This window comes from Pantherophis guttatus, chromosome 4, assembly GCF_059756535.1.
Source record: "Pantherophis guttatus breed Tessera chromosome 4, ASM5975653v1, whole genome shotgun sequence".
In the NCBI taxonomy this organism is placed as follows: Eukaryota; Metazoa; Chordata; class Lepidosauria; order Squamata; family Colubridae; genus Pantherophis; species Pantherophis guttatus.
Genome location: NC_142066.1, coordinates 32469863 through 32493457, shown reverse-complemented (window position 1 = coordinate 32493457; position 23595 = coordinate 32469863). Strand labels below are relative to the sequence as shown.

The 23595-nt window shown below is 37.3% G+C and overlaps 1 protein-coding gene across 1 annotated transcript; it reads left to right on the top strand.

The window, feature by feature from the left end:
• Positions 1–23393, top strand: LOC117669160 (phosphatidylinositol transfer protein beta isoform-like). Its single transcript, XM_034423389.3, has 12 exons — positions 1–265; positions 3879–3909; positions 4136–4281; positions 4356–4447; positions 5795–5802; positions 6261–6335; positions 14802–14885; positions 15333–15410; positions 17241–17351; positions 18124–18246; positions 19246–19327; positions 22395–23393. The coding sequence occupies exons 1-11, from the start codon at positions 246–248 to the stop codon at positions 19291–19293; spliced, it is 816 nt and encodes a 271-aa protein (XP_034279280.1). The 5' UTR covers positions 1–245; the 3' UTR covers positions 19294–19327; positions 22395–23393.
• The last annotated feature ends 202 nt before the right edge of the window (positions 23394–23595 follow it).

The window sequence follows — 23595 nt, the reverse complement described above, 5'->3', positions numbered from 1 at the left end:
AATCATCGACAGGAAGACCCACCCCCGCTCCGCATCTCCCTAAAGCGGCAACCCATTCATTGATTCGTCGGCTTCTGGCGGAAAAAAGAAGCCTGATTGAGGGCGGAAATGGCGTCGTAAGGGGCTGGTCTGGGCAAGTGGCGGCTGGAGTGAGGGCGGAAATGGCGTCAATGGCCGGGGAGGGGAGAACCAGGAAGAGAAGGCACGGTGCTTTGGGCGTGCGAGGCGCTGGAAGGGTGTGAGGGATGGTGCTCATTAAAGAGTTGTAAGTACTGGAGGGGCAGGGGTGGGTGAGGGGTGCGTGGAGGGGAGAAGGGTTAATGGGAAGGTGGGAGTGGCTCATGAAAAGGGAGTAGGTAACTGAGGGTCGCAGGAGCCACTGTACAGGATTACCCCTCCCCCCCCGTCTTTATTTGACTGTTTTATGTAGCACCTAACGGTTACATAGTCCAGAACTCTTTTATATTGTATTTTGGATGCTGTGAAAATATTATCAACCTTAGTTTACATCTGACATTTGGATGCAATGAGCTCTTTGACTACTTTTGAGTTCAAAGTAGCACTTTTCCCCCCCTGTTTTCTGAACAGCCTCAACTGAAGGGTCGGATTAAAACTTCTTTATTCCCAGCCAGCATGCCTCTGGTGTCTCACAACTTCTGAAAGCACCACAATTCTTCCAGCTTCTTTCCTGCTCACAGATGGCATCCAGTTGAGGAGACTAAGAATAAACACACTGCCACACAGCCAGTTGTCTGCGACTTGGAACTGACTCATTCCTTGTTTTCAGAGAAGAGATTTTCTTTTTAATTACCGCCCTCCCAACATCAATATTTTTTTTTTTACTAATCTTCAGTAAGAAACATAGGAGAGGTCGCTAGGGAGTATCACAATAGTTTCTTGGCTGCCTTTTTTTTCAATCTTAGAAACTGCTGTAGTTTAGGAATAGATTTAACGGAACTTAATTAGAATAAACCCAGACATTTGCAAATGTGTCACCGCAAATCATGCTTAGACAGTATTGGGGAAATTTTGCAACATATTTTTCTTTGCTAACATGTCAGGACAGATAATAGCAGGAAATCTTAAGAGAAAAGGTGTTTGAGATAACAAGAATGAAACTCTACTTTTCTGTTTCATCTTAACCAAACAATAGAATCTCAAAGGATTTTATATAAGGAAGATTGAAGTCCTGGTATTTGTCCCATTCCACTCAATGGTTTTGGTTCCGAATAATATGTATTCAGTTGTATTTTACAATAGAAATTAGCAACTTGTGACTCCCAGATGATGTTGAATTGTATTTCCCATCAAATCAGTTATTGGCTATTTTTGGTTGGAGGTTTATAGAAGTTGGAGTCTAATTTAGTGAGAGTTGAGCCATAATTTCTGACCCCTGTTTTTATAATAACTAATATTCTTCACCGTTCTCAGCCAGGGTGGATATATATCACACATTTCACTTAACAGACATGTAAAGTGTGATTTACACACAGTTTATTAATTTAGATGTATTGGTTTTGATTTAGTATTGCATGAACTCAGCCATTGTTTATAAACCATGATTTGATTTAGCATTTTATGTGAATTCAGCAAATTGTACATTAGTCAGTAGACTATGATTAAGCAAACAGTGTGTGATCTTAGTCTGAAATGTGGTTAAAGAACCACGGGAGAATCCTCTAGATCCTCTCATGGCTCTGCAAAATCAAAATTGTGGCCACCCTATGTTAAAAAATACAAATTAAAATCTCATCAAACAATTATGAGAAGCAATAGTGGCAGAAAATATGTCAATTTTAATTTTTAATATAATAAATATATATTAATTTATTATATTTATCAATATAATAAATATTGATAAATATATAAATATATATTTGATAATATTGATAAATATAATCCATACAAACAGAACCTCTTTCGCTATCCCCTATCATTTAAAAAAGTGGATTGGATCCTGAGAGAGAAAAAAATTGAGAAACCTTGCTCTAGTTGACAAAACAATAACCTTCAACATTCACTCCATAATCTTATGTTGATTGTAGGAACTGCTGTCATGGTCGTCTCTATGGAAAAAACAAGATGTTCTGAATACAGTTAATTATAGAGATATATTTGTATTGCTTTCATGCTCAAAAGTCTATCTAAGTTGACTCAGGCTAGTGCATGGGAGGGCCAACAGGAAATACCAATATTTTGTGATAGATTAGACAATTAAAAAAGAAATCTCAGAATAATGCACTAGCGCCCATCTTTTTATCATGTCCAAGAAATCCACATGAAAATAGTTATGAAACCACTAGGATTCAAATTGGACTTGGAGATTTTTCCTTTATTCTGTGGGCTCATAAAGACTAAAAACTTTTTTGGCAATAGCTTTGTTCCTGCCTGGTTGATAATGTGGATTGCTAAATTAGGAGCTTAGCTTGCTTGTGGACTTCTGTTGTGTTTTCTGAATGTTATTATTGCTATCTTGTCTGCATCATTTTTAACTTTGTTTTTGGTCTATATTTGATATTTTGCAAGCTGCCCAGACTCTCTTTTTGAGCCGGGTGGCCTTAACACACATAATAAATATTTAAACATGCATGCTTCAAATTGCAAAGTTTTCAATGATCTGTTGTGCTTCTTAGCAAAAGAAGACACAATTTCTGGTCCACAAATACCTAGTCATTTGTCCTCTCAAAACCCTAAACAAGTGTATTATTTACTACTATTAAAAAAACCCTTGGGGCAACAAGTTTCCTTAGCTGATGTGGAAGTAAAATGGGGATAATTTATTCTTTCTGTTATTTTATTGTTATTTGGTATTTGTAATCTTTTTTTGTCCTTTTCCTTAAGCCACATGGCAGTTAGATGGCCTTGCAAATCTGATAAGCAAAGAGAAGTGACTGCTGACCAGCTTAGTTTATGATAATTCTGCAAATAAGCCTCCTGCTCAGAGTATAATAGAAAGCAATTGTGTTCTGCATATATGTTCATAATTGCTTTGAGATTTTTTTTTAATGGGAAGCAATGTGCAATAATAATGTCCATTAATTAAACTGTAGGATCCAATATAAATTGCTTTGTAACTTAATATAGTTATGGATTTTATCCATTGAACATAGTCACATCCTTTAAAATGTTTCCAGATGGATAGCTTCTAGTGCTAGCAATCAAAATTGTACATAACTATTTCTATGTAGCAATTTAATATTTTCCTCATGACATTTTAATGCAAAAAAGGGAGGGGGCTTAAAAGGGAGTTAATGATAAAAAAGGTAGAAAGACTGTAAAATTCTGTGGCTGAAACAAAATGATTTGAAAGGTCCTTATCTCAGGTCTCTTTATGCAGGAAAGATGAGAATAAATATTCAAGTGATTAATGGGAATATTTATTGCAGGCGAATCAAAAGGATCATGTCCTTTTAAAGATTTTTTTTTCTTGTGAGATCTAAGAAACTAAAAATAAAAATCTAATCTGAGTGTGTTCCATCTGGTCTGGTAAGCAGACTTGTGGAGAATCCTTCATAGCTCGGATAATTCAGTGTATTTTCTAAGTGATCACAGTTGAGTTGTTGGCAAAATATAGCAATGGGACTTAGACTTGGATCCCGCTTCATAGTGCTTTATAGCACTCTCTAAGCAGTTTACAGAGTCAGCATGTTACCTCCAATATCTGGGCCCTCATTTTACCGGCTTCAGAAGGATGAACTTTGAGCCCATCAGGATCAAACTCCTGGTTCTATTCTACCTAAATATTGTATTTGTGTGAGTATATTCATGTACTCTCTTTATGTAGTAAAAAGTAGTGGTGGGAGGGATTGAAAATTGGAAAAATCTAACTATTTTCCTTCTCTTTCTTTTCCTCCCCTGCAACAAAAAATAAAATCCAGTCGGGTGGTACTACCTTGCTCCGTAGAAGAGGTGAGTTATAAACCTTGCCCTGAGGGAATTCCACAACCTTCTTAGCCCCACTGATAAAGATTGTGGGTACTGTTGGGCTCCTATAAAACGGTCCAGAATTAGCTACACTCTGGCTTGTTTTGCCTTCCACTCATGAATAGATATCAGTATTCTTTCCTTTTCCTCAGGGGGAAACAAAATTTTAACACACACACATACACACAGAGTGTCTTTTTGTCATCTTCAGTATCAAGTGGGACAATTATTTTCCGTGGCTGAGGCTAGTAAGAACAACACCGGTGGTGGTGAAGGAATCGAGGTGCTGAAAAATGAACCCTACCAACACGAGGGGGAGCAGGGGCAGTACACGCACAAGATCTACCACCTTCAGAGGTAAGAATCATCCTGGGTGTGGACAGATGATGGCGATGCTGGATCTGAAGCCTTCCCTTGCTTCTTTCTCACAGTAAAGTTCCAGGATTCATCAAGATGTTTGCCCCAGAGGGGTCCCTTGTTGTCCACGAAAGAGCCTGGAATGCCTATCCTTATTGTCGGACAGGTAAGCCTGCAGGAGGTGAAAAGAGGCATCTTAAAAACTTAAAAAAAAAAAAAAAGAGGCATCTTTAATATTGGCAGAAATAATTATTGACCAGCATGGTGTCTCTTCAGTTCTGTAATTCACATAAACATTCAGACTTCCATATTTCATTGAATAAGGCAATTTTATTTTGGGTAGTCTTCAATTTACAACCACAACTGAGCCCAAAATTTATGTTATTAAGTGAGAAATTTTTTAAATGACTTTTGCCCCATTTTATGACCTTTTTTTTTTTTTTGCCACTTTTGTTAAGTGGCAAATGTGGCAAGTTGTTAAATTAGTAACACGGTTACTAATTGTGTTGTTAAATTAGTAACACAGTTATTAAGTGAATCAGGTTTCCCCATTGACTTTGGTTGTCAGAAGGTTGCAGATGATCACGTGATCCCAGGATATTCCAATCGTCATAAATGTGAGTCAGTTATCAAGCATTCAAATATAAACCACATGATCTGGGGGTTGCTTCAACAGTCAGAAGTGTGAAAAATGGTTGTCAGTCACTTTTTTCAGTACCGTTGTAACTTTGAATGGTCACTAAATGAACTGTTGTAAGTCAAGGACTACCTGTACATTCCCAAATAGGCAGTAACTTGGTAGAGGACTCAGGGAGCACCCATTCACCATAACCTTGCTTGCTTGGAGGATGGAGTTTGGCATAATTTGCCAACAGATCTCCATTTATTATTATTGCTGCATGTAATCTGAAAATACCAAAGATATATAAAATGGTCAGACTGCAATGGAGCATTTAGAAAGGCATGAGATCATTCCTGTTATATTCCCTGATTCACTTTCTAGATTGTTAGCATCACATGAATATGAGTCTGCTAATTCTCAATAACTTGGATTGGCAACCTGTGGCCTTTTTCAGATGCACTTGCCTAAAAAAAAAAAAATCAACAACTTGAATTAAATGCGTAATAAAAGTTTTAGCCTAGTTTTTAAAAAAGGAAAGAAAAGTGCCCAATTCTATAACCCAGAAGAAAAATAAAAAATCCAGGATCTGAATCATATAACCTATTCTCTTGGCATCATCCTTCAGGCCACTGGGCCCTGAGCCCTCCCAAAAAAGTTAAATGCAATGCTTAGACACAAAAACATTCTCCATTTTGACCTTCTCGGCTCTGATGCCTGCTTGCTGGGTGCTGGATTCTAACATGACAGTTTGAGTCATGCAACATTATTACTGTACTTTTATTGTTGGGGAAGAATAATAAGATGCAATTTAGCAAGATTTTCTGTTTTGCTTTGCCATACTAATATGCCTTTTGTCTTTATTTTGTCTTATTTTGGCCTCATCTACTGCAGTTATTACGGTAAGTGACTTCTGAAATGAGTAGCTCTAAAAGGGGGCATTTTCCCTGGTTATTCCTCCCCATTCACAAAACATCCCTAACCTTGTGAGCACATTTGTTTCCTCTAATACAGCCATCCCCAACCTTTCGGGTTGTGCGAACCTCTGGCAGCGGGGTGGGTGGGTGGGAGAGGGGACAGTTTCACACGCTCTCTCGCTGTTTGGCCAAATGGAGCTTCGCGTGCTCATTGCCCCTTGCGTAGCCCGGTTCCCAATGGGCTGCTCTAATACTTTCCTATGGGGTTTATCAGTTCTATGAATTAAATCGTTACAGTCAATTCATAGTTGTACAAATTGACTCAGAGGAATTCAAGGTAACAACATATCCCTGTCAAGTGCTATATGACCTTTGGTGTATGCAGGTTCTATTGTCAGCACCAAGAATTCTTGTAACCTTGTTTCCTTTTTTTTCTTTGGTAGAACGAATACATGAAGGATGATTTCTTCGTCAAAATTGAAACATGGCACAAACCGGATTTAGGTGAACAAGAAAATGTAAGTGGAAGCCTGCAAATCTAACAGATTGTTTGTCCAAAGAATTGAGGTGCCTAAATCCTATCGAATTCTGTTCTTTACAAAGAGCCCTCGACTTGCAGCCATTTGTTTAGTGACTGTTTAAAGTCATAGAGTCACTCAAAAAAGTGACTTATGACCATTTTTCACACTTACAACATCCCTATGGTTATATGATCAAACTTTGGACGTTTGGCAACTGAGAAAGGTTTATGATGATTGTAATGCCCCAAGGTTATGCAACCTGACAATCAAAGTCAATGAGGAAGCCAGATTCACTAAACGACCATGTTACTAACTTTAACAATTGCAGTGATTCACTTAAGAACTTAGGCAAGAAAGGTCATAAAATGGAGCAAAATTCACGCTGTCTTGCTTAGCAATAGAAATTGTGGGCTCAATTGTAGTTGTATGTCAAGGACTACTTCTATAGGCAATTAGATCTTGTATTGCTGGACTCAAGTTTTATTACCCAGAAATATAATCGTGGTTAATCAGTGATTAGGGAACATTCAGAACATCACAGGCTAGTTCTGGGTTGTACTGTTAGCTTCCAGAAAACCTTTGGAACAGTTGAGTCATTGCAGTTCAGGGAATTCAGCTTTACGTATCCCTATCAGCATTTATTTTCATGTCTGGCTAATTATGTAGAGAGGTTTTGAATTGTTAAGATTGTGTGCTTATTGTGGCTTACTGTGACATGGGAAATTAAGCTGTAAATAAACTTTACAGCTTTAAAGTTTTAAATGAAGTTTAAATAAAATTTAAACTTCATTTAAAAATTTTTTTTTTTTTTTGAAAAAAACAACTCTTGACTTACATAACTCTGTCTTGGTTAGATGCATGGAAAAGGCTTTATAGCAAACTATGGTTGAATCAAAAAATCATGAATACTTGCCCATATTATACTATATTTATAATCAGTGAGCCAACAAAAACAGTTTCTTTTTTTTTTTTGAAAACAATTTTTTTATTTTAAAACAAAGACAAAACAAAACATAACTTCATTCCAAACAATTACAGACAGTGTATCGATCAGTTAACATCCTTTTGTGCTCAATCCCATCTTCAAAATATCAATATATGACCAAAGCTTATTTTTCATAAAGAAGAATTTCACATATTTTATCTTAACTTCCACTTCATATTTCATCTCCATGTTTTATTATCTATCCATTGATAAAACAAATCCCATATCAAATAATACTGTTTATCTTCCTGTTCTCTTATTTCAAATGTCAATTTACTCATTTCAGCACAGTCCATCATTTTCTTAATAACTTCTTCATCAGTAGGTATCTTCTCTCCTTTCCAGTTTTTGGCAAATACAATTCTAGCCGCTGTTAAAACATTCACAATTTAATATTGCAATTCTCTATTATATATCTCTGGTAAGATCCCTAATAAAAATATCTCTGGTTTAAAGTCAATATGTCTCTCTATCATTTTTTCCAACCACGTGTGTATCTTAGTCCAATATCTCTTAGCTTCTACGCATGTCCACCACATATGGTAGTATGATCCTGGAGTCTGATGACACTTCCAACATTTCTCCGATTTATTCTTGAACATTCTGGCTATCCTCGTTGGGAGTAAATGCCACCTGTAAAACATCTTATACAAATTCTCCTTATATGCTGTAGACATTGTCATTTTATGGGTATGCGACCACAATTTTTGCCATTTCTCTAAATCAATACCGTGACCAAAGTTTTTCCCCCAAGCTATCATTGATTCTTTAACTTGTTCTTCTTCCAATTTTACCTCTACAAGTATCCATATAATTTTTTAATTACATGATCATCAGAACCCATTAAAATCTTATCTAAATTAGTCAAAACATTATAAAAACTTTCTTGTTTGAGATCTTCTTCATATCTAGAACGTATTTGCATGTATGAAAACCAATCCATCTTACATCCCTAATCTTCTAATTCTTGCTTTAAGTTCATCCTTTTCATCCAATAATTCACTATATCTAACAATTTGTTCCCTTTTAAATACTACTGAATATGAAAAAGCTTCAATTGTAGATACCCAGACTGGAATCTTCAAATAATAATGTTTTTTAACCTTCTCCCAGTTCAACAATAAAGCTTCTCGTATCTGGTGTCTTCTAAAATACCCCTGTATTTTTGTTCCTTTATACCATAAAAAAGCATGCCGCCCCATCAACAAATCATGTCCCTCCAAATTCAATAATCTAGTATTTCTCAAAGTTATCCATTCTTTAATCCACATCAAACTTGTTGCTTGATAATAAAGTTCCAAATTAGGTAAGCCAAAACCACCCCTCATTTTAGCATCTTGTAACAACTTTAATTTTATCCTCGCCTTCTTTCCCTGCCAAATGTATTTAAACATCATTTTATTCAAATCTTCAAAAAATTCCTTACCCAACCTAATTGGAATTGTCTGGAATAAATACAAGGCAAAATATTCATCTTGATAGTTGAGATCTACCAATCAAAGAAAGCTGCAGATTTCCCCATTTCACCAAATCTTGCCCTATCTGTTGCTTAAGCTTGTTATAATTATTTTCTTTAAATGTGCTACATCTTGCGGTCAAATATATCCCCAAGTATTTTACCTTATTTGTGACCTGCATCTTTGATATCTCCATCAGTTCTTCTTTTTGCTTTTTCAATATATTTTTAGTCACTATCTTCATTTTATCTTTATTACTGTTTAAGCCAGCTACTTTCCCAAACTCTCCAATATTTTCTATCAGTTTATTTATTGATGTTAATGGTTCTTCAATAATAAAGACCAGGTCTGCAAAAGCTTGCAATTTATATTCTTCTTTTTGAATTTTCATACCTTTTATATCTTTTTCTTCTCTAATATTTCTATTTAAAACTTCTAATGTCAATATAAACAACAGTGGGGACAGCGGGCATCCTTGTCTAGTACCTTTTTCTATCTCAATAGAATCAGTCAATTCTCCATTTATCATTACTTTTGCCATCTGCTTAAAGTATATAGCTTCAATTACCTGAATAAATTTCCTACCAAAGCCCATCTCTTCCATTTGGAGCGTCATAAATTGCCAATTTACATTGTCAAAAGCTTTTTGTGCGTCTAAGAATATCAATGCCATTTGCTTTTCAGGATTTGCTTCATAATATCTAAAGTATCTAGAATTATTCTAATGTTGTCTCTAATTTGTCTTTTTGGAAGAAATCCATTTTGATCTGTGTGTATAAAATTATCTAAATATCTCTTAAGTCTTTCTGCCAATATTGAAGCAAAAATTTCATAATCTGAATTTAGCAGGGATATAGGCCTATAGTTTTTGATTTGTTGTGGGTCTGTATCTTCTTTGTGAATCAATGTAATATACGCCTCAGTCCATGATTTGGGTATTTTCTACTTTATCATCACTTCATTCATAACTTCCAGTAATGGGAGACTTAAAAATTCTTGTAATGCCCTATAATATTGAACAGGTAAACCATCTGGCCCTGGTGCCTTTCCATTCTTTTGCTTCTTAACTGCTTCTGTTAGTTCCATCATCGTTATGTTCCCCTCCAACATCTCCTCAATATCTTTGGGAATCCGAGGTAATTTTGCTTCTTGTAAGTACCTTGCCACTTTTCCCTCCTCTATCATCTCTCTCTTGTAAAGTTGTCTATAATATTCTTGTATTATTTTTCCCAATCCTTTGTTTCCAAATTTACTTTGCCCTTGATCATCAATTAATTGTGTTATTTTTCTTGATTCTCTTTCTTTTTTCAATTTATATGCTAGCAATCTTCCTGGTTTATTCATATTTTCAAAGTAACTCTGTTTAGCGCTTCTTATTTTTTGGGCTAATTCTTCTTTCTCCAGTAAGTCCATTTTATCCTTTATTATATCCATTTTCATTTTTACATGAAATTTCTTATATGGATCTTTCTGGAGCTCCTTTTCAAATCTCTTATAGTCGTCAATCAATATTTTAGAAGTTTGTCTTTTCTTCACATTTCTTTTCCTTGTATAGTCCATTAAGCCTCTGGCATAGGCCTTCATTGTATCCCAAAGATTTTGTGCTGATGTATCTTCTTTCTTATTCTCCTTGAAAAAAAAAAGCCAACTCTCTCTCCATTTTATTTTTTTTTAATTTGATTTATATGCCGCCCTTCTCTGGAGACTCAGGGCGGCTTACAGTGCGTTAAGCAATAGCCTTCATACTTTTTGTATATTTTATACAAAGTCAGCTTATTGCCCCCACAAACTGGGTCCTCATTTCACCTACCTTAGAAAGGATGGAAGGCTGAGTCAACCTTGAGCCTTGGAGAGATTCGAACCAGCAGTAATTGCAGACAGCTGTGTTAATAACAGGGTGCTTAGACCACTGTACCATCAAGGCTCTTTGTACATTTTCTGTACAAAGTCTTTCTCTTTTAATATTGTATTATTTAAAGTCCATCTGGATTTTCTTTTTCGACCTTTCCAGGTAGCTATCACAGGATTGTGGTCAGCCCATAAATTTGTTTCTATTTCCACATGTTCTATATTCAAAGTCAAATCCATTGTTGTCCATATCATATCTAGCCTAGACCAAGATGAATGTCTATCGGAATAAAAGGTATGTTGTCTATTTTTCCCATTTCTGTCTTTCCAGAGGAAGTTTATTTCCTCTGTCATCTTAAAAAAGGATTTCAATAATGTCTTTCTATTATGTCTTACTGTTTTATGTGTTTTATAGTTCAGGTTTTCATCCACTATTCCATTAAAATCACCCATCATACATATATTATCATATTCCATTTCAATTATTTTCGTGTGTAATTTTCTATAAAGATCACTTTGGTTGTTGTTTGGAGCATTTATTGCTACCAAAAGAATTTTCATATTATTGTCAATTATCTCCACCATCAGAATTCTACTTTCTGCATCTGCATATATTTGCTCCGCAGGTATTGCATTTCTAATGTATTTTTCTAATTTATAATCTCTTTTTACTTTATGAAAAAAAAGTTCTTCCAAGTTTTGGTTGTATCAATAATTGTTCATGTTGCTTTTTAATATGTACTTCTTGTAGACAAATTATGTCAAATTTTAATTTCTCTAGTTTATAAAACAACTTTTTTCTTTTAACTACTGAGTAAAGTCCATTTATGTTTATTGAAATTAATTTCCTTTCTTCCATGTTCATACTTCATATGTAGATTTTTTTGCTCTAGTTGATCTTACTTTGTTGAAGATAAAACTTCCCTCTGCATAGTAGGCAACAGACTGGACAGCAAAGAAATACGTTGCTGGTTAAACACACAGATACTCACAGACTCTGAATGGTGAAAAAAAAAACATTCTTTACTCTTAGTGAAAAAACAAACTTGGTTTCTCAAAACAATGATAACATGTCTTCGAATAATCACTCTCCAACACAAAACATAGTTTGCTTACAATTCTCTTCAGTCACACACAGTCCCTCTTCAGGAGATCAATCATCAAATAGCAGGAGCAGGAGCTCTTGGGTTTCCTGTCTACTTTTATGGCTGCCTGATCATAGCACAGCCAATCATTCTTCTTATATCATTTAAAGTCACAAACATAGTTTTTCTATATATTACCTACCCAACCATTGGATAAATATCCAACATACTTCACGATGTTCCTTGTATTCCCCAATCCCACCTACAGTGCCTTCTGCTGTTTCAATCATTGTCAACTCCTCTTCTCTAAATTCTATTGGCACTACTGTAACTTGGGTTTCCGTTTCCATTTCGACTTCCTTTTCTCTGAGAATTTTTCATGGAAGGCTCTCACTTTGTCAACTGTATCTAGCTATATCTTTGAAATTGCCACATTAAAATTAACCCTTCTAGTATCAACCATTTGTAGTTGATTCCTTTTTGAATTAATATTTTAGTCAAAAATTGATATTCTCTCCTCATCTCTCTTACTTTTCTTGGTATTTGTTTCAGAACCACTACTTCTTTCTCCTTGTTTCAAGCTGGTTGTTTCAAGGTTTTTTCTCTAGCCACCTGAAGAATTTGTGCTTTGATCGATTTCTTGGTAAATCTTATATGTACTTCTCATGGCAACTTATTATGCATTGCATATCTAGTGTACACTCGATATATCTCATCCACACCATCCATCATCTTCTCCTTAGTGGTTTCTAATGCTTCAGCCAGCATCTCAATCATAATATCTGCCAAATTCTTTCCCTTTTCTTCTTCCACATTTTGAAATCTAAGAGAAAATTCTGCTTTGTCCATTTCCCATCCAATTAGTCCCCTCCTTTCTTGTTCAACTTCTCCCAGTCTATTATCTATATCTTTCATTTTTTCCTCTTTTTGATCATCCTTTTTCTCTAGCTTTTGCAACCTTTCTTCATATTTCGACATTGTTTGCTGAATGCTGACCACTTTTTCATCTGTCTTAAGTAGTTGTTCCTCCATCCTTTGGACTTTTTCATCTGTCTTAAATAGTTGTTGTTCCATCCTTTGGACTGTTTGAAGAATCAGTTGTATCGATGTATCTTTCTCCTGTTGAAGCATTGTCTGAATGGTACGTTGTCCTCCAGATGGAGATGAAGAGGGCGTGGTTGAAGCAGCTCCCACTATCGCAACTTTTCTGCTCATTCAGTGGTCAACAAAAACCAAAGTCAAAAAATAACAAAAAATGCCAAATATAAAAAAAGAAAGGAGGAAAATAGAATAAAACAACTCTTCAGGTTCTTCCAAACCTTAATCCATTAAATGTGAATAAAAAGAGGAAGAAGAAAAAAAGGAAAAAGAAAAAATAAGCCAGCCAAAATTAAAAAGAAAAAATAAAATAAAAATCAAAGCTCAAAAATCAGCAGTCAATCTTCAGGTTCTTAAGTGCCTTAATCCAATTCGGTTATATAAAAATAACAAAACAAAGAAGATCCATCAAACACATTTATACCCGAAAAAGCATATGGAGAGTTATCTCTTAGCCAAGCCACAAATAAGAAAAATGAAAATAACTGCCAAAAGAAGTTTCTTCTGTAGTATTTCTAGACTCCTACTTCAAATAAATCCACCAAGAATACAGATAGTTCCCTCTTCCTCAGATGTTCTCTTTATATTCTTATCAGCCTAGAAGTTCAGAGTCTCTAAGTTATGGCTACAACATATCTCTCAACTTGTTACTTGTATAAACATAGCAACAAAGTTTCTTTTCCAGCAGATGGCAGCGCGGCACACTCTCCTGTCTTTCCTGCACTTTAAAATCCAAAGCTTCTTTGTTAAAAATTAATAAAAAGTTTCAGAAAAAAGAAAAAAGAGGAAAGGCTTCAGTCACAAGGAATCAAATCAAAATCCAAAAAATCATTTTAAAAGGACAGGGCTCAAAGGATTACCAGTATTAGCCTCTTCTCTTTCAGTCCAGTCCCAGTCAATAGTAAAACAAAGCTAAACTTTAAAGTCCTTCAAATTAAGTATTTGGGTATAAAAAAAACCATTCCAAGTTAAATTCACCGCTTAATTTCTTTTACTCTCCAAGTCTCTTATCCCTTCTTCACAGGTGTTCTTTGTATTAATTTAAAATAAACCTCTCTCACCACATCGATTCACTGTCTTTCTTCTTTCTCTTCCTGGAGCTGTCTCAACCTCGGCAGCTGCAATGGCTGCTACCCCACTGCGAGAAAAAGGGCTTTCCTGGATCAACCAGGGACTTTGTGGTGTCCCTGGGATTGTCAGGATGTGCCCTCCACTACCACAGTCAAAACTAGACTGTGGGGTCCAAAAAGGACCATCCAGCAGCGGGGCTATCAGTGAGGATCCTGGAGCCCCAGAATTTCCCATCCATTTCATCGCGACGCCAGCGACGCCCCCCAAAAACATAGTTTCAAATTGGTTGGGTGTTCTGATACCATGATTATTTGATCTATATATAATTAACCTGAGCAAAAACCAAAATAATTTGTTGGTGCTTCATGTGGCCACAGGGTGATCCATATCTAGATCTTATCAAACTGTAAATTATGGAAATGGGAATTTATTACATTTTTCATTTAAAATATTTAATGATGATTTCTTAAATTTTCAATTAATGAACAGAGAGAAATCATATTTTAATTATAATTAACATTCAATAGCAATAGCACTTAGACTTATATACCGCTTCATAGTGCTTTACAGCCCTCTTTAAGTGGTTTACAGAGTCAGCATATTTCCCCCAACAATCTGGATCCTCGTTTTACCCATCTTGGAGGGATGGAAGGCTGAGTCAATCTTGAGCTGGTCAGGATCGAACTGCCGGCAGTCGGTAGTCTGCAGAATTAGCCTCCAGTCCCACGTACTTCTTTTTGGAATGCAATTCTATGCCGCCAGTCTGTAAAAGTTGCCTTGCTTTATTATGAGGTGTGAATTCAGTTACTGTCTAAAATATCATCAGTACAGTATGTATAAAACATAATTAGAAGTTTTCCAGAATCATTTGTCTTTGATATTGTTAGAAACTTCTGAAATTGTAATTTCTCCGTTGCAGGTCCATGGGCTGGATGCAGATACTTGGAAAGATGTGGAAGTTGTTCACATAGACATTGGTGATCGAACACAAGTATCAGATGATGTAAGAAGATACTGTCTGGACTGTCCTTTGGCAGTTGATTTGATGGGTGACCTGAGTTGAAGGCAGGGCAATTCTGGGTCATGAAAAGAGGACTGGGAAACATCTGTGGGCTACAGATAATTCATTTCTGGTGGCAACTGTGAAGACAACTTATACCAGATCCACTAACTGCTTGCTAAAGTTCTGGTGTCATCCTCAGTCTTCTTTTGCTTTCCGCTAGCTTTTGGATGTTAAACATTGCATTTTTTTCAACCTTCCTCTATAGCTAGTTGTTTCTGCTCAACTGTAGCAGGAGACATGCTGACTTGTTCTGACTACTTTTTAATTTTTTTCTCATCTACTGATTGGAGAAAAAATAATAGATATTTGGATTCTTCCTCTCATCACCGTTTGCTAGGATTTCTGTCCTGCATGCTGCCATCTTTTCTCAACTCTTTTCTCTTTCAGGATTACAAACCAGATGAAGATCCAGCTCTTTTCAAATCTCTGAAGACAGACAGAGGCCCTCTCGGCCCCGACTGGAAGGTAATATCTAACCCACAAAAAGAAGGAAACTGGCTTTTTAGTACATCTTTGATTGCCTGCCCTCCTCCCTCCCAACTCTTCCACCTTCCCCCAGCTTTCAGACATTCTAGATTCCAAGAGAGGCTTGATGGGAAGCAGAGTCCCCCAAATTTGGTTTGACCAACCAAGTGTTTGTGGTTATCAGGTTGTTTCTCATCCAAAATAGGAGATCAGTTCTGCTTTTTTCTGTAAGACTTGTTCATACACTGTGCTCTCCCACTGGGCTGCTTAAGTTGCCCCATACATTTTAGAGATGGTGTTGTGCCACAGAACTCACCTGCTGCTCTGCTAGACTTCCCTTTCATAAGTTGACACTCTCTGAAAATGTTGCTGTTCAACTCCCATCATCCCCAGCCTACATCTGGAAAGCATCAGGATGGAGATGACAGATTAATAGTGTGAAGATCTAGATTGATTGATTGCCTTGTCCTTAAAATACAACTGATGGTCCCAGACCAGCCACTGTTTTCTCAGCCTAACATGAACCCCTTAAAGAAAAGTAATCTTGCTTTTATTTACTTGAAGAGTTGTCTGGAAGAATAAAGTTTTTCCCCCCAAGTATATTATTTGTTGAGCAATGCAAACTGGATAAGAAAAATTCATGTGGGAAATTCTGATTTACTATTATCTGTTCTTTCTGCCTCCCTCAAGTTCCTCTCAGGTGTTTCACATAATTTTAAATTTCCAGGATGAGAGTGGGGAAGACCTACAGTATGTCCTCTCCAAGCCTTGGGTGATATTATGATTTTTTAAAATGAATTCTTTCCAATTCATCAGAATGACGGAAATGGGGAATTATGTAAAGTGGTTTGTAATTCAAGTCTACCTGTCTGTCATCAGAAAACTCTCTGAATAGAACTGGGCCAAATTTGGTATGTGGGTCCAGCCAAGAGCTATAGAGGAAAAAAGTCCAGAAAAATTCCCCCCCATATCTCACTATAATGGAAAAGGCAATTGAGTTCAGATGGTGCTGCATGCTTCATCCAGGGCCTCTTTCCTTTCCCAGTCCACAAGTTCCATGTGTTCTGCATGCTTTCCTGTGTCAGAAATGATCATACATGAAATCCCAGAAATCCCATACATGATTGCAATAAGGTGATAGGTAGCCCTTGCTTGCTGACTGCCTCGTTTAGTAACCGTTAGAGTTATGATGATGTTTTTAAAAAACTGGCTTTGTGACCAAGTCTCACAATTATGACCATCTTGGCGTCCTACGGTCACATGATTGCTATTTGGGTGCTTCACAACTGAGATGCGTTTACAACCATCAGAGCACTGTGTAGCCACACGATTGCCATTTATGCGCTTCACAGCAAGTGTCTGACAGGCAGAGCGAATGCAGAATATAATCACTTCGTGGTCACATGATGTCTCAATGACTGGCAGTTTGCTTAATAACTGGGAAGTGACATTCAGAGTCTTGCAATCAGGTGATTTTCTGCTTAGTAATGGAGTGGCCAGCCCTGATTGTGGCCACTAAGAGAGGATTACCTGTAACTGTATTTAATTACCAGCCAAATCCGTGAAATTGAATTTCATTTGTGTTCTTGCCCAGAGTAACAGTAACATAGTTGGAAGGGACCTTTGGAGGTCATCTAGTCCAACTCCCTGCTCACGCAGGAGACATGTAGTAGGGATTCAAACCGTCGAACTGCCTGGCCTGTCCATTTGGAGGAGTGTGACTTTGAAAGGTCATACGCGGTCTTGGCTTGGTTGAAATAGCGCAGCCTGGTCCTGCCCTAACTTCTGATTTTATTCTCCCCCCTCCTTTTTTTTTCCTCTTCCTCTTAGCGGGAACTAGCCAATAATGAAGATTGTCCTCACATGTGTGCCTACAAACTTGTGACTGTGAAGTTCCGCTGGTGGGGCCTTCAGGGAAGGGTGGAAAAGTTTATCCAAAAGGTGAGTTCAATTTGCTTGCTCCAGTTTTAAAAGATTTGCTGGTTTGAACAGAAGTGGAATCCAAAGCTTTGTTTGAGGGGAAAAGCCCTTCTCCAACCAGTAACATACAGCTGATATCGCTTTTTATGGTATAATAAGATAGAGAGGTTGAATCTGGTAAAGATCGGGCCATTTTCTCAGGAGAAGCATAGAATTAACATAGAAGTATAGAAGTAGTCCTCGACTTACAAGACATTCATTTAGTGACTGTTCGAAATTACGACACTGAAAAAAGTGACATCATCATTTTTCACATGTACAACCTTTGCAGTGTTCCCCATGGTCACATGATAAACATTCAGGTCCTTGGCAGATGGCATGTATTTATGACGGTGGCAGTGTCTTGGTAGCCATGCGGTCCCCTTTTGCAGTCTTCTGAGAAGCAAAGTCAATGGGGAAGCCAGATTCACTTAACCATGTTACTAATTTAGCGACTGCAGTGATTCACTTAACAACTGTGGCAAGAAAGGTGGTAAAAGGGATCAAAACTCACTCAGCAACTGTCTTGCTTAGCAGCAAGAATTTTGGGCTAAATTGTTGGTCATAAATTGAGGAATATCTGTGGTTCAAAATGGCTGCCAGTCTTGCTTTTCTGTCAGAAGAACCTAGCCTAGATTTATTGCTGTGACTTTGATATCTGAAGTCTTAGAAAACTTATTTTGGTTCCCAATTTGGGCCGTCTTGTATTCTCAGCATCTCAGGTTCTTAAAAGCTTCTCTTTCCTCTTGGACAGCAAGAAAGACGCCTCTTTACCAACTTCCATAGGCAGCTGTTTTGCTGGTTGGATAAGTGGGTGGATTTAAGCATGGCTGACATCAGGCGGATGGAGGACGAGACTCAGAAAGAGCTTGATGAGGTACTAAGGATAGTTACCAGTTTGGGAGTAGAGTATGTACTGGGTGGGGTAGCAGAGTAGCTTTCTTTCCCCAAGGAAAATCTCTGCTAAAATAAGAGACAAAACCTTTATTCTTCTATAGAAGGAAATGAATATTAAGGGCATTTTATAAAATGAAGCATCCTAGCTAAAAATGAAACAAGCACTTTTTTTCCTTCAAAATCATGTTTTATTCTTAAAAGAGTGCAAATAATATTTTTTTTTTAAAAAAAAGACTTTTTCTTTGTAGTAAGATTACATGAATAATCTATAATATGGAAGAGGTATATGTGATCCATATGGAATCTCTTCCCATCCTTTTTGTGTCTGCTATATTTTTTCTCCAAGATATTGTTGCTGGAATTAGTATTAAAAACATTACTTCTCAGCTTTTAGGCTAAGAGCAAGTATAGTAACAGCAGCAAAACAACCAGATTTTAGTGATACTATATTGTGAAGGGCTTAAATCATCTATTTCGAGTTGGAAAGATTTCAACCCCCTCCACCAAAAATCTTTTCAAATAGATTTTAAAAAATTGGCCCAGTTATTTCCCATATTGCTATTTTGTGCTTTTGATACTAATTAATTAAAAAGGAGCGGTATTGTCTTGCTTTTGTAGCAGTGTTTCTCAACTTTGGCAACTTGAATATATGTGAGGACTTCAACTCCCAGAATTCCCTAGCTTTCCATGCTGGCTGGAGAATTCTGGAAGTTCAAGTCCAAATTGCCAAGATTGAAAAACTCTGTTCTACATGTTTGTCTGTTTCATTCTATGTTCATAAACAGCCATCTATGATTAAGATATGGAAATATATAAATACATTTTAAGTCAGTTGTACTTGATTACTGCTAGGAAACACAAAATTGTTTTGACTTCACAAGTGGAATCAAGGCTGGGAGAAATCGAAGTGGGCCAGACTCATTAGGAAATTATTCTTGCAAGAAGGCCATTCAACTAGAAATTCTGTATTCTATTGCAGATCCGCCAGAAGGGCACAGTGAGAGGCATGACTGTCGGGGATGAATGAGTGCCCCCTACTGCCTAGGGGAAGAAATGACAAGGTTGGAAAAAACAGGAGTGGAATAAATAGCATGCTGGAAAAAATGTAGGGAGTTTATTCAAAAGCTCATGTGTCAGCTTAATGCGATAAAAATGCAAGATGTTTGCCACACACAGCCTTTGCTCCTGCCACTACAGTGCAAGTAAACTAAAAAAAGAAGACTATAATCAGCCATAGAGAACTGTTTTGGTGCAGTGGTTAAGGCATCAGGCTAGAAACCAGGAGACCATGAGTTCTAGTTCCACCTAAGGCACAAAGCCAGCTGGGTAACCCTGAGCCAGTCATTCTCTCTATCCCCAATAAAGAAAACAATGGCAAACACTTATTAAAAACCTTGCCAAGATAACAGCAGGTACTTATCCAGGAAGTCACCAGGAGTCAACGCTTACTCAAAGGCACAAAACAAAACAATAAGTCTGTTTTAGTGCAAGCTAGGATATTAATTCATGATTTAAAATTTGGCTTGGGTTAAACAGGAAATTAGAGCTAATTATTGATTTCCTGGCTTACTTGAACCAACCATGAGAGGGCTGCATGCACAGGAAAAGATTTGTCACATCTTATTTAGCTGAGGTCTGACTGTGCAGATGTGGTCAATGTGATATAGATCATTTTTGTGAGAGATGAGCATATAAAGCTAAAGTTAGTAGGGATATTTTAAGGCCACTTCGTAATTTGCATTCCATTGCTTTTGAAACCTTATGATTAGAGCTATAAATTCAAATAGGGCTTGCAGATTCATACTAGCTATATTTTTAATCAACAAAGCATAAATGTAACTTCCTCAGTTTGGTATCTTTCAGATGTGTTGAGTTCAAACTCCCTTTGTTCTTGGCCAGCCTATGATTTATAATCTGAAACATCTGAACAGCATCTGATGGAGAAAAGCTGGTTTAAATCTTTCAGTTAGCATTCATCTTAAACTTTATTTGTATATCTAAATTGCTTTATGTAATTATAAAACAGAAACAGCCCATAGAATGTTTTTTAAAGAATGCTAAATTAATTTGTACTATAAATTCCACTTTAAAACGTAGAATGAAAGCGCAGATGCAATAAGCAAGCTAGCCACAAGCAATCTGCTTTTAAAAAGTAGAATGGCAGATATTTTGATTGAAAGATCCCCTTTGAAGATTATAGCCTGGTGTCCCAAAAGAACAAGTTTGGGGCTCAGGAGTCTCTTCCACAATGGTAAGGTTAAAAAATCCTTACTTTGGGGACTTACTATATGTTATCAATAACAATAGCACTTAGACTTATATACTGCTTCATAGTGCTTTACAGCACTCTCTAAGCCAGGGGTGTCAAACTCGTGGCATCATGGTGGCATGACATGACATATTGGGACTTTTTCCCCTTTGCTAAACCGGGCATGGGCGGGGGCAGCACCTGATGCATCCGGCCCACAGGCTGCGAGTTTGACACCCCTGCTCTAAGCAGTTTACAGAGTCAGCATATTGCCACTAACAATCTGGGTCCTCATTTTACCAACCTCAGAAGGATAGAAGGCTGAGTCAACCTTAAGACCTATCAGGATTGAACTCCAGACTGTGGGCAAAATTAACCTGCAGTACTGCATTCTAACTACTGCGCCACCAGGGCTCTTTAGCTAGTCAAAGACTCAAAGCAAGGCCTCAAATTTTTAAAAGTTCTTTCATTCAAGGGAAATTGAGAAAAAAAAATAGTGTTTGGTAATCAGGAATAGTTTGTACTCGTCTTTATCTTCGTCAGTTAAGACCACATATCTTACAGATAGATCTAAACTGGGCAGAAGTTACATTAGGATTGCAGAGAACACCTTGATGACTGTAGTAGAGGAGCAAAGGTTTTTAACTTCCTGTTGTTTAACAAAAGCAAGAAAAATATGCTTAATTTAAAATAAAATGCCATAGCTGGAATTTTGCTCAATGTGTATACTTTGAAAGCAGTATTTAATTCCTGTAATAGGGATGCCAACAAGGCCTTTTCCTTGAATTCAACTGGGTGTTTTATGTTAGAATTCCTGATCTATGCCAACTATAATGTAAATTGGTAGTATTATAGTGTCAAGGGAAGCAGAGACTGGTTCTCCAAGCTTCCTTCAATTATTTCATAGTTGGCTCTGATTAATGGAGCTCAAGATCCTAGTTCAGTGTTCCTCAACCTTGGCAACTTTAAATGGGTCTAGGACAACTTGGCGTGGCCAACTCACTACAGGGATCTCATCAGGGCCAACTTGTCTTGGTCAACTCACTGCAGGACAAGAATGACACTTAATATCAAAGAAATGATGGAATAGAATCATTAAAAAAAGAAAGGTGCAAGAGGAAGGACAAAAGGGCCTGGTGGCTCAGCAGACTAAAAGCATTGTGATTAACACCAGCTGTCTGCAATTACTGTAAGTTCGAATCTCACCAGGCTCAAGGTTGATTCAGCCTTCCATCCTTTCTAAGGTAGGTAAATTGAGGACCCAGTTTGTGGGAGCAATAAGCTGACTTTGTATAAATATACAAAAGTATGAAGGCTATTTCTTAACGCATTGTAAGCCGCCCTGAGTCTCCGGAGAAGGGCGGCATATAAATCAAATTTTTTAAAAAATGAAATCTGAATAACAAAAATTAAAATATTTTTTTAAATTGTTTTAAATACTCAGATTGTTGAATTGTCCCACAGCGAGTTATCCCACAGTGAGTTGTCTCATGGCGAGTTGGCCTGCACCAAGTCCCATTCTGACTTTAAGCATGCTGACTGGGGAATTCTTGAGTTGAAATCCATATATCTTAAAGTTGCCAAGGTCAAGAAATACTTTTCTAGTTAAAACGGGTAGATTCCACAGGGCTGCAGGCTGCCCGTCTTTTGTTTCATATGTGTGGAGTTTTGAATACACCATCCCAGCATCCAAAAATAGAAAGCAAGGCACACAAGCAGTTGCCACCCAAGGCCCGGTTGAACATCCCTATTTGTTTATGCAAAGTGTGAATCAAAGAAAGCTGAATTTCACTAGAGCCTGTTCAGGTTTAGACTCAAGTTTTCTCCTTAGAGAAAATATTACATTTTGCTCATTCCTCCCTGTCTCTTTTCTACCCTAGATGCAGTGCCGGTTCTGACCTGAGATTGGACTTATCCTTGTGGGACTTTGTCTTCTCCCTCTTCCTGCCTCTTGTCAACTAGGAAGAGGGAGATGAGTTCTTTCTTTCATTCCATCTACTTGGTCCTGAGATATTCCAAGCTGTCCCTGATTTTACCAACCTGGGAAGCCCCATGAAATTGCTGCATATTACTTACTGATCATGGATTAATAGGTGTCCTTACCGCATGAATGGGATATCAAAGGGGCCAAGGACCTTTCAGGGGTTGGGAGCATCTCCTTTTTTCACACTGCAGAGTCAGCAATGCATGAATATTAATAACATTAATCTGAATATTCTTTAGAATCATACTTCAGCGGGTGGGTGGGGAATTTATAGGAAGTGGGAAAACAAAAAACAAAAAAAGGTTTGAATTGGGAGGGAGGAAATTTAAAGTTAGGAATATAGTTAGTTTCTCTTTCATGGTGGAGAGTTTAAAGCCACCCATGAAAACGGTTTCTCCCTTTTTGAAACTATTCAGCTTCCAAAGCTGTGGGGGAGGTAAAATGAAGTTTCCGCTCCAGGAGTTTTCCTATGCATGCTACATGTTGGAGTCAAACATGTCACTAGGCCGGGCCAGTTACAGGCAGAAATATGTCTCCCATTTGACCTGATTTTCAGACATGGCATAAACTGCATCATCAATATCTGGTGGGACAGTTTCCTGCTATATTTTTCTGCTTTGAAGCAGCACTGGGACTTTCTCTTTAATTCAGGGTCCTTTTCCTTGCTTCCCCTCACCTTCACCTCCTGTTCCAGTGAAGCGGGAAACGCAAATAGTTTTCCATTTGGGGAAGAGGTGCGTAGAAGCATTTCAAGCCTTCTGGGGATCAAGGGGAAAGAAACAGACTTGGAGGCCCTGGGCTGTAGTTCAAGGATCTACAACAGTATTTTTTTTAAAAAGGAAAACACTGAAAATCTTTTTTTAAAAAGGAAAACAGTAAATAAACTTGAAACTGAGTTTTTGTTTAATTATTATATTGGGTGAGAGTCATTGACAATGAGTCAATGTATATTATTTGTGTTCTTTCAATGTACTGAAGATCAAAATGAAACATTTTATGCAATTTCATACCTTACTTGTTTGCACCTCAGATTATTATAGACTTTCTACAGAAGACCCCACGTGTAAATGTGCGCTTTTCTGGTGTGTTGGCTTCAT

Bases quoted from the DNA above. Each gene is read 5' to 3' on its own strand.
- LOC117669160 (XM_034423389.3), top strand. From the start codon at position 246: ATGGTGCTCATTAAAGAGTT. The intron at 6,336-14,801 runs GTAAGTGGAAGC...TCTCCGTTGCAG, and splicing joins ATTTAGGTGAACAAGAAAAT to GTCCATGGGCTGGATGCAGA. The intron at 15,411-17,240 runs GTAATATCTAAC...TCTTCCTCTTAG, and splicing joins CTCTCGGCCCCGACTGGAAG to CGGGAACTAGCCAATAATGA.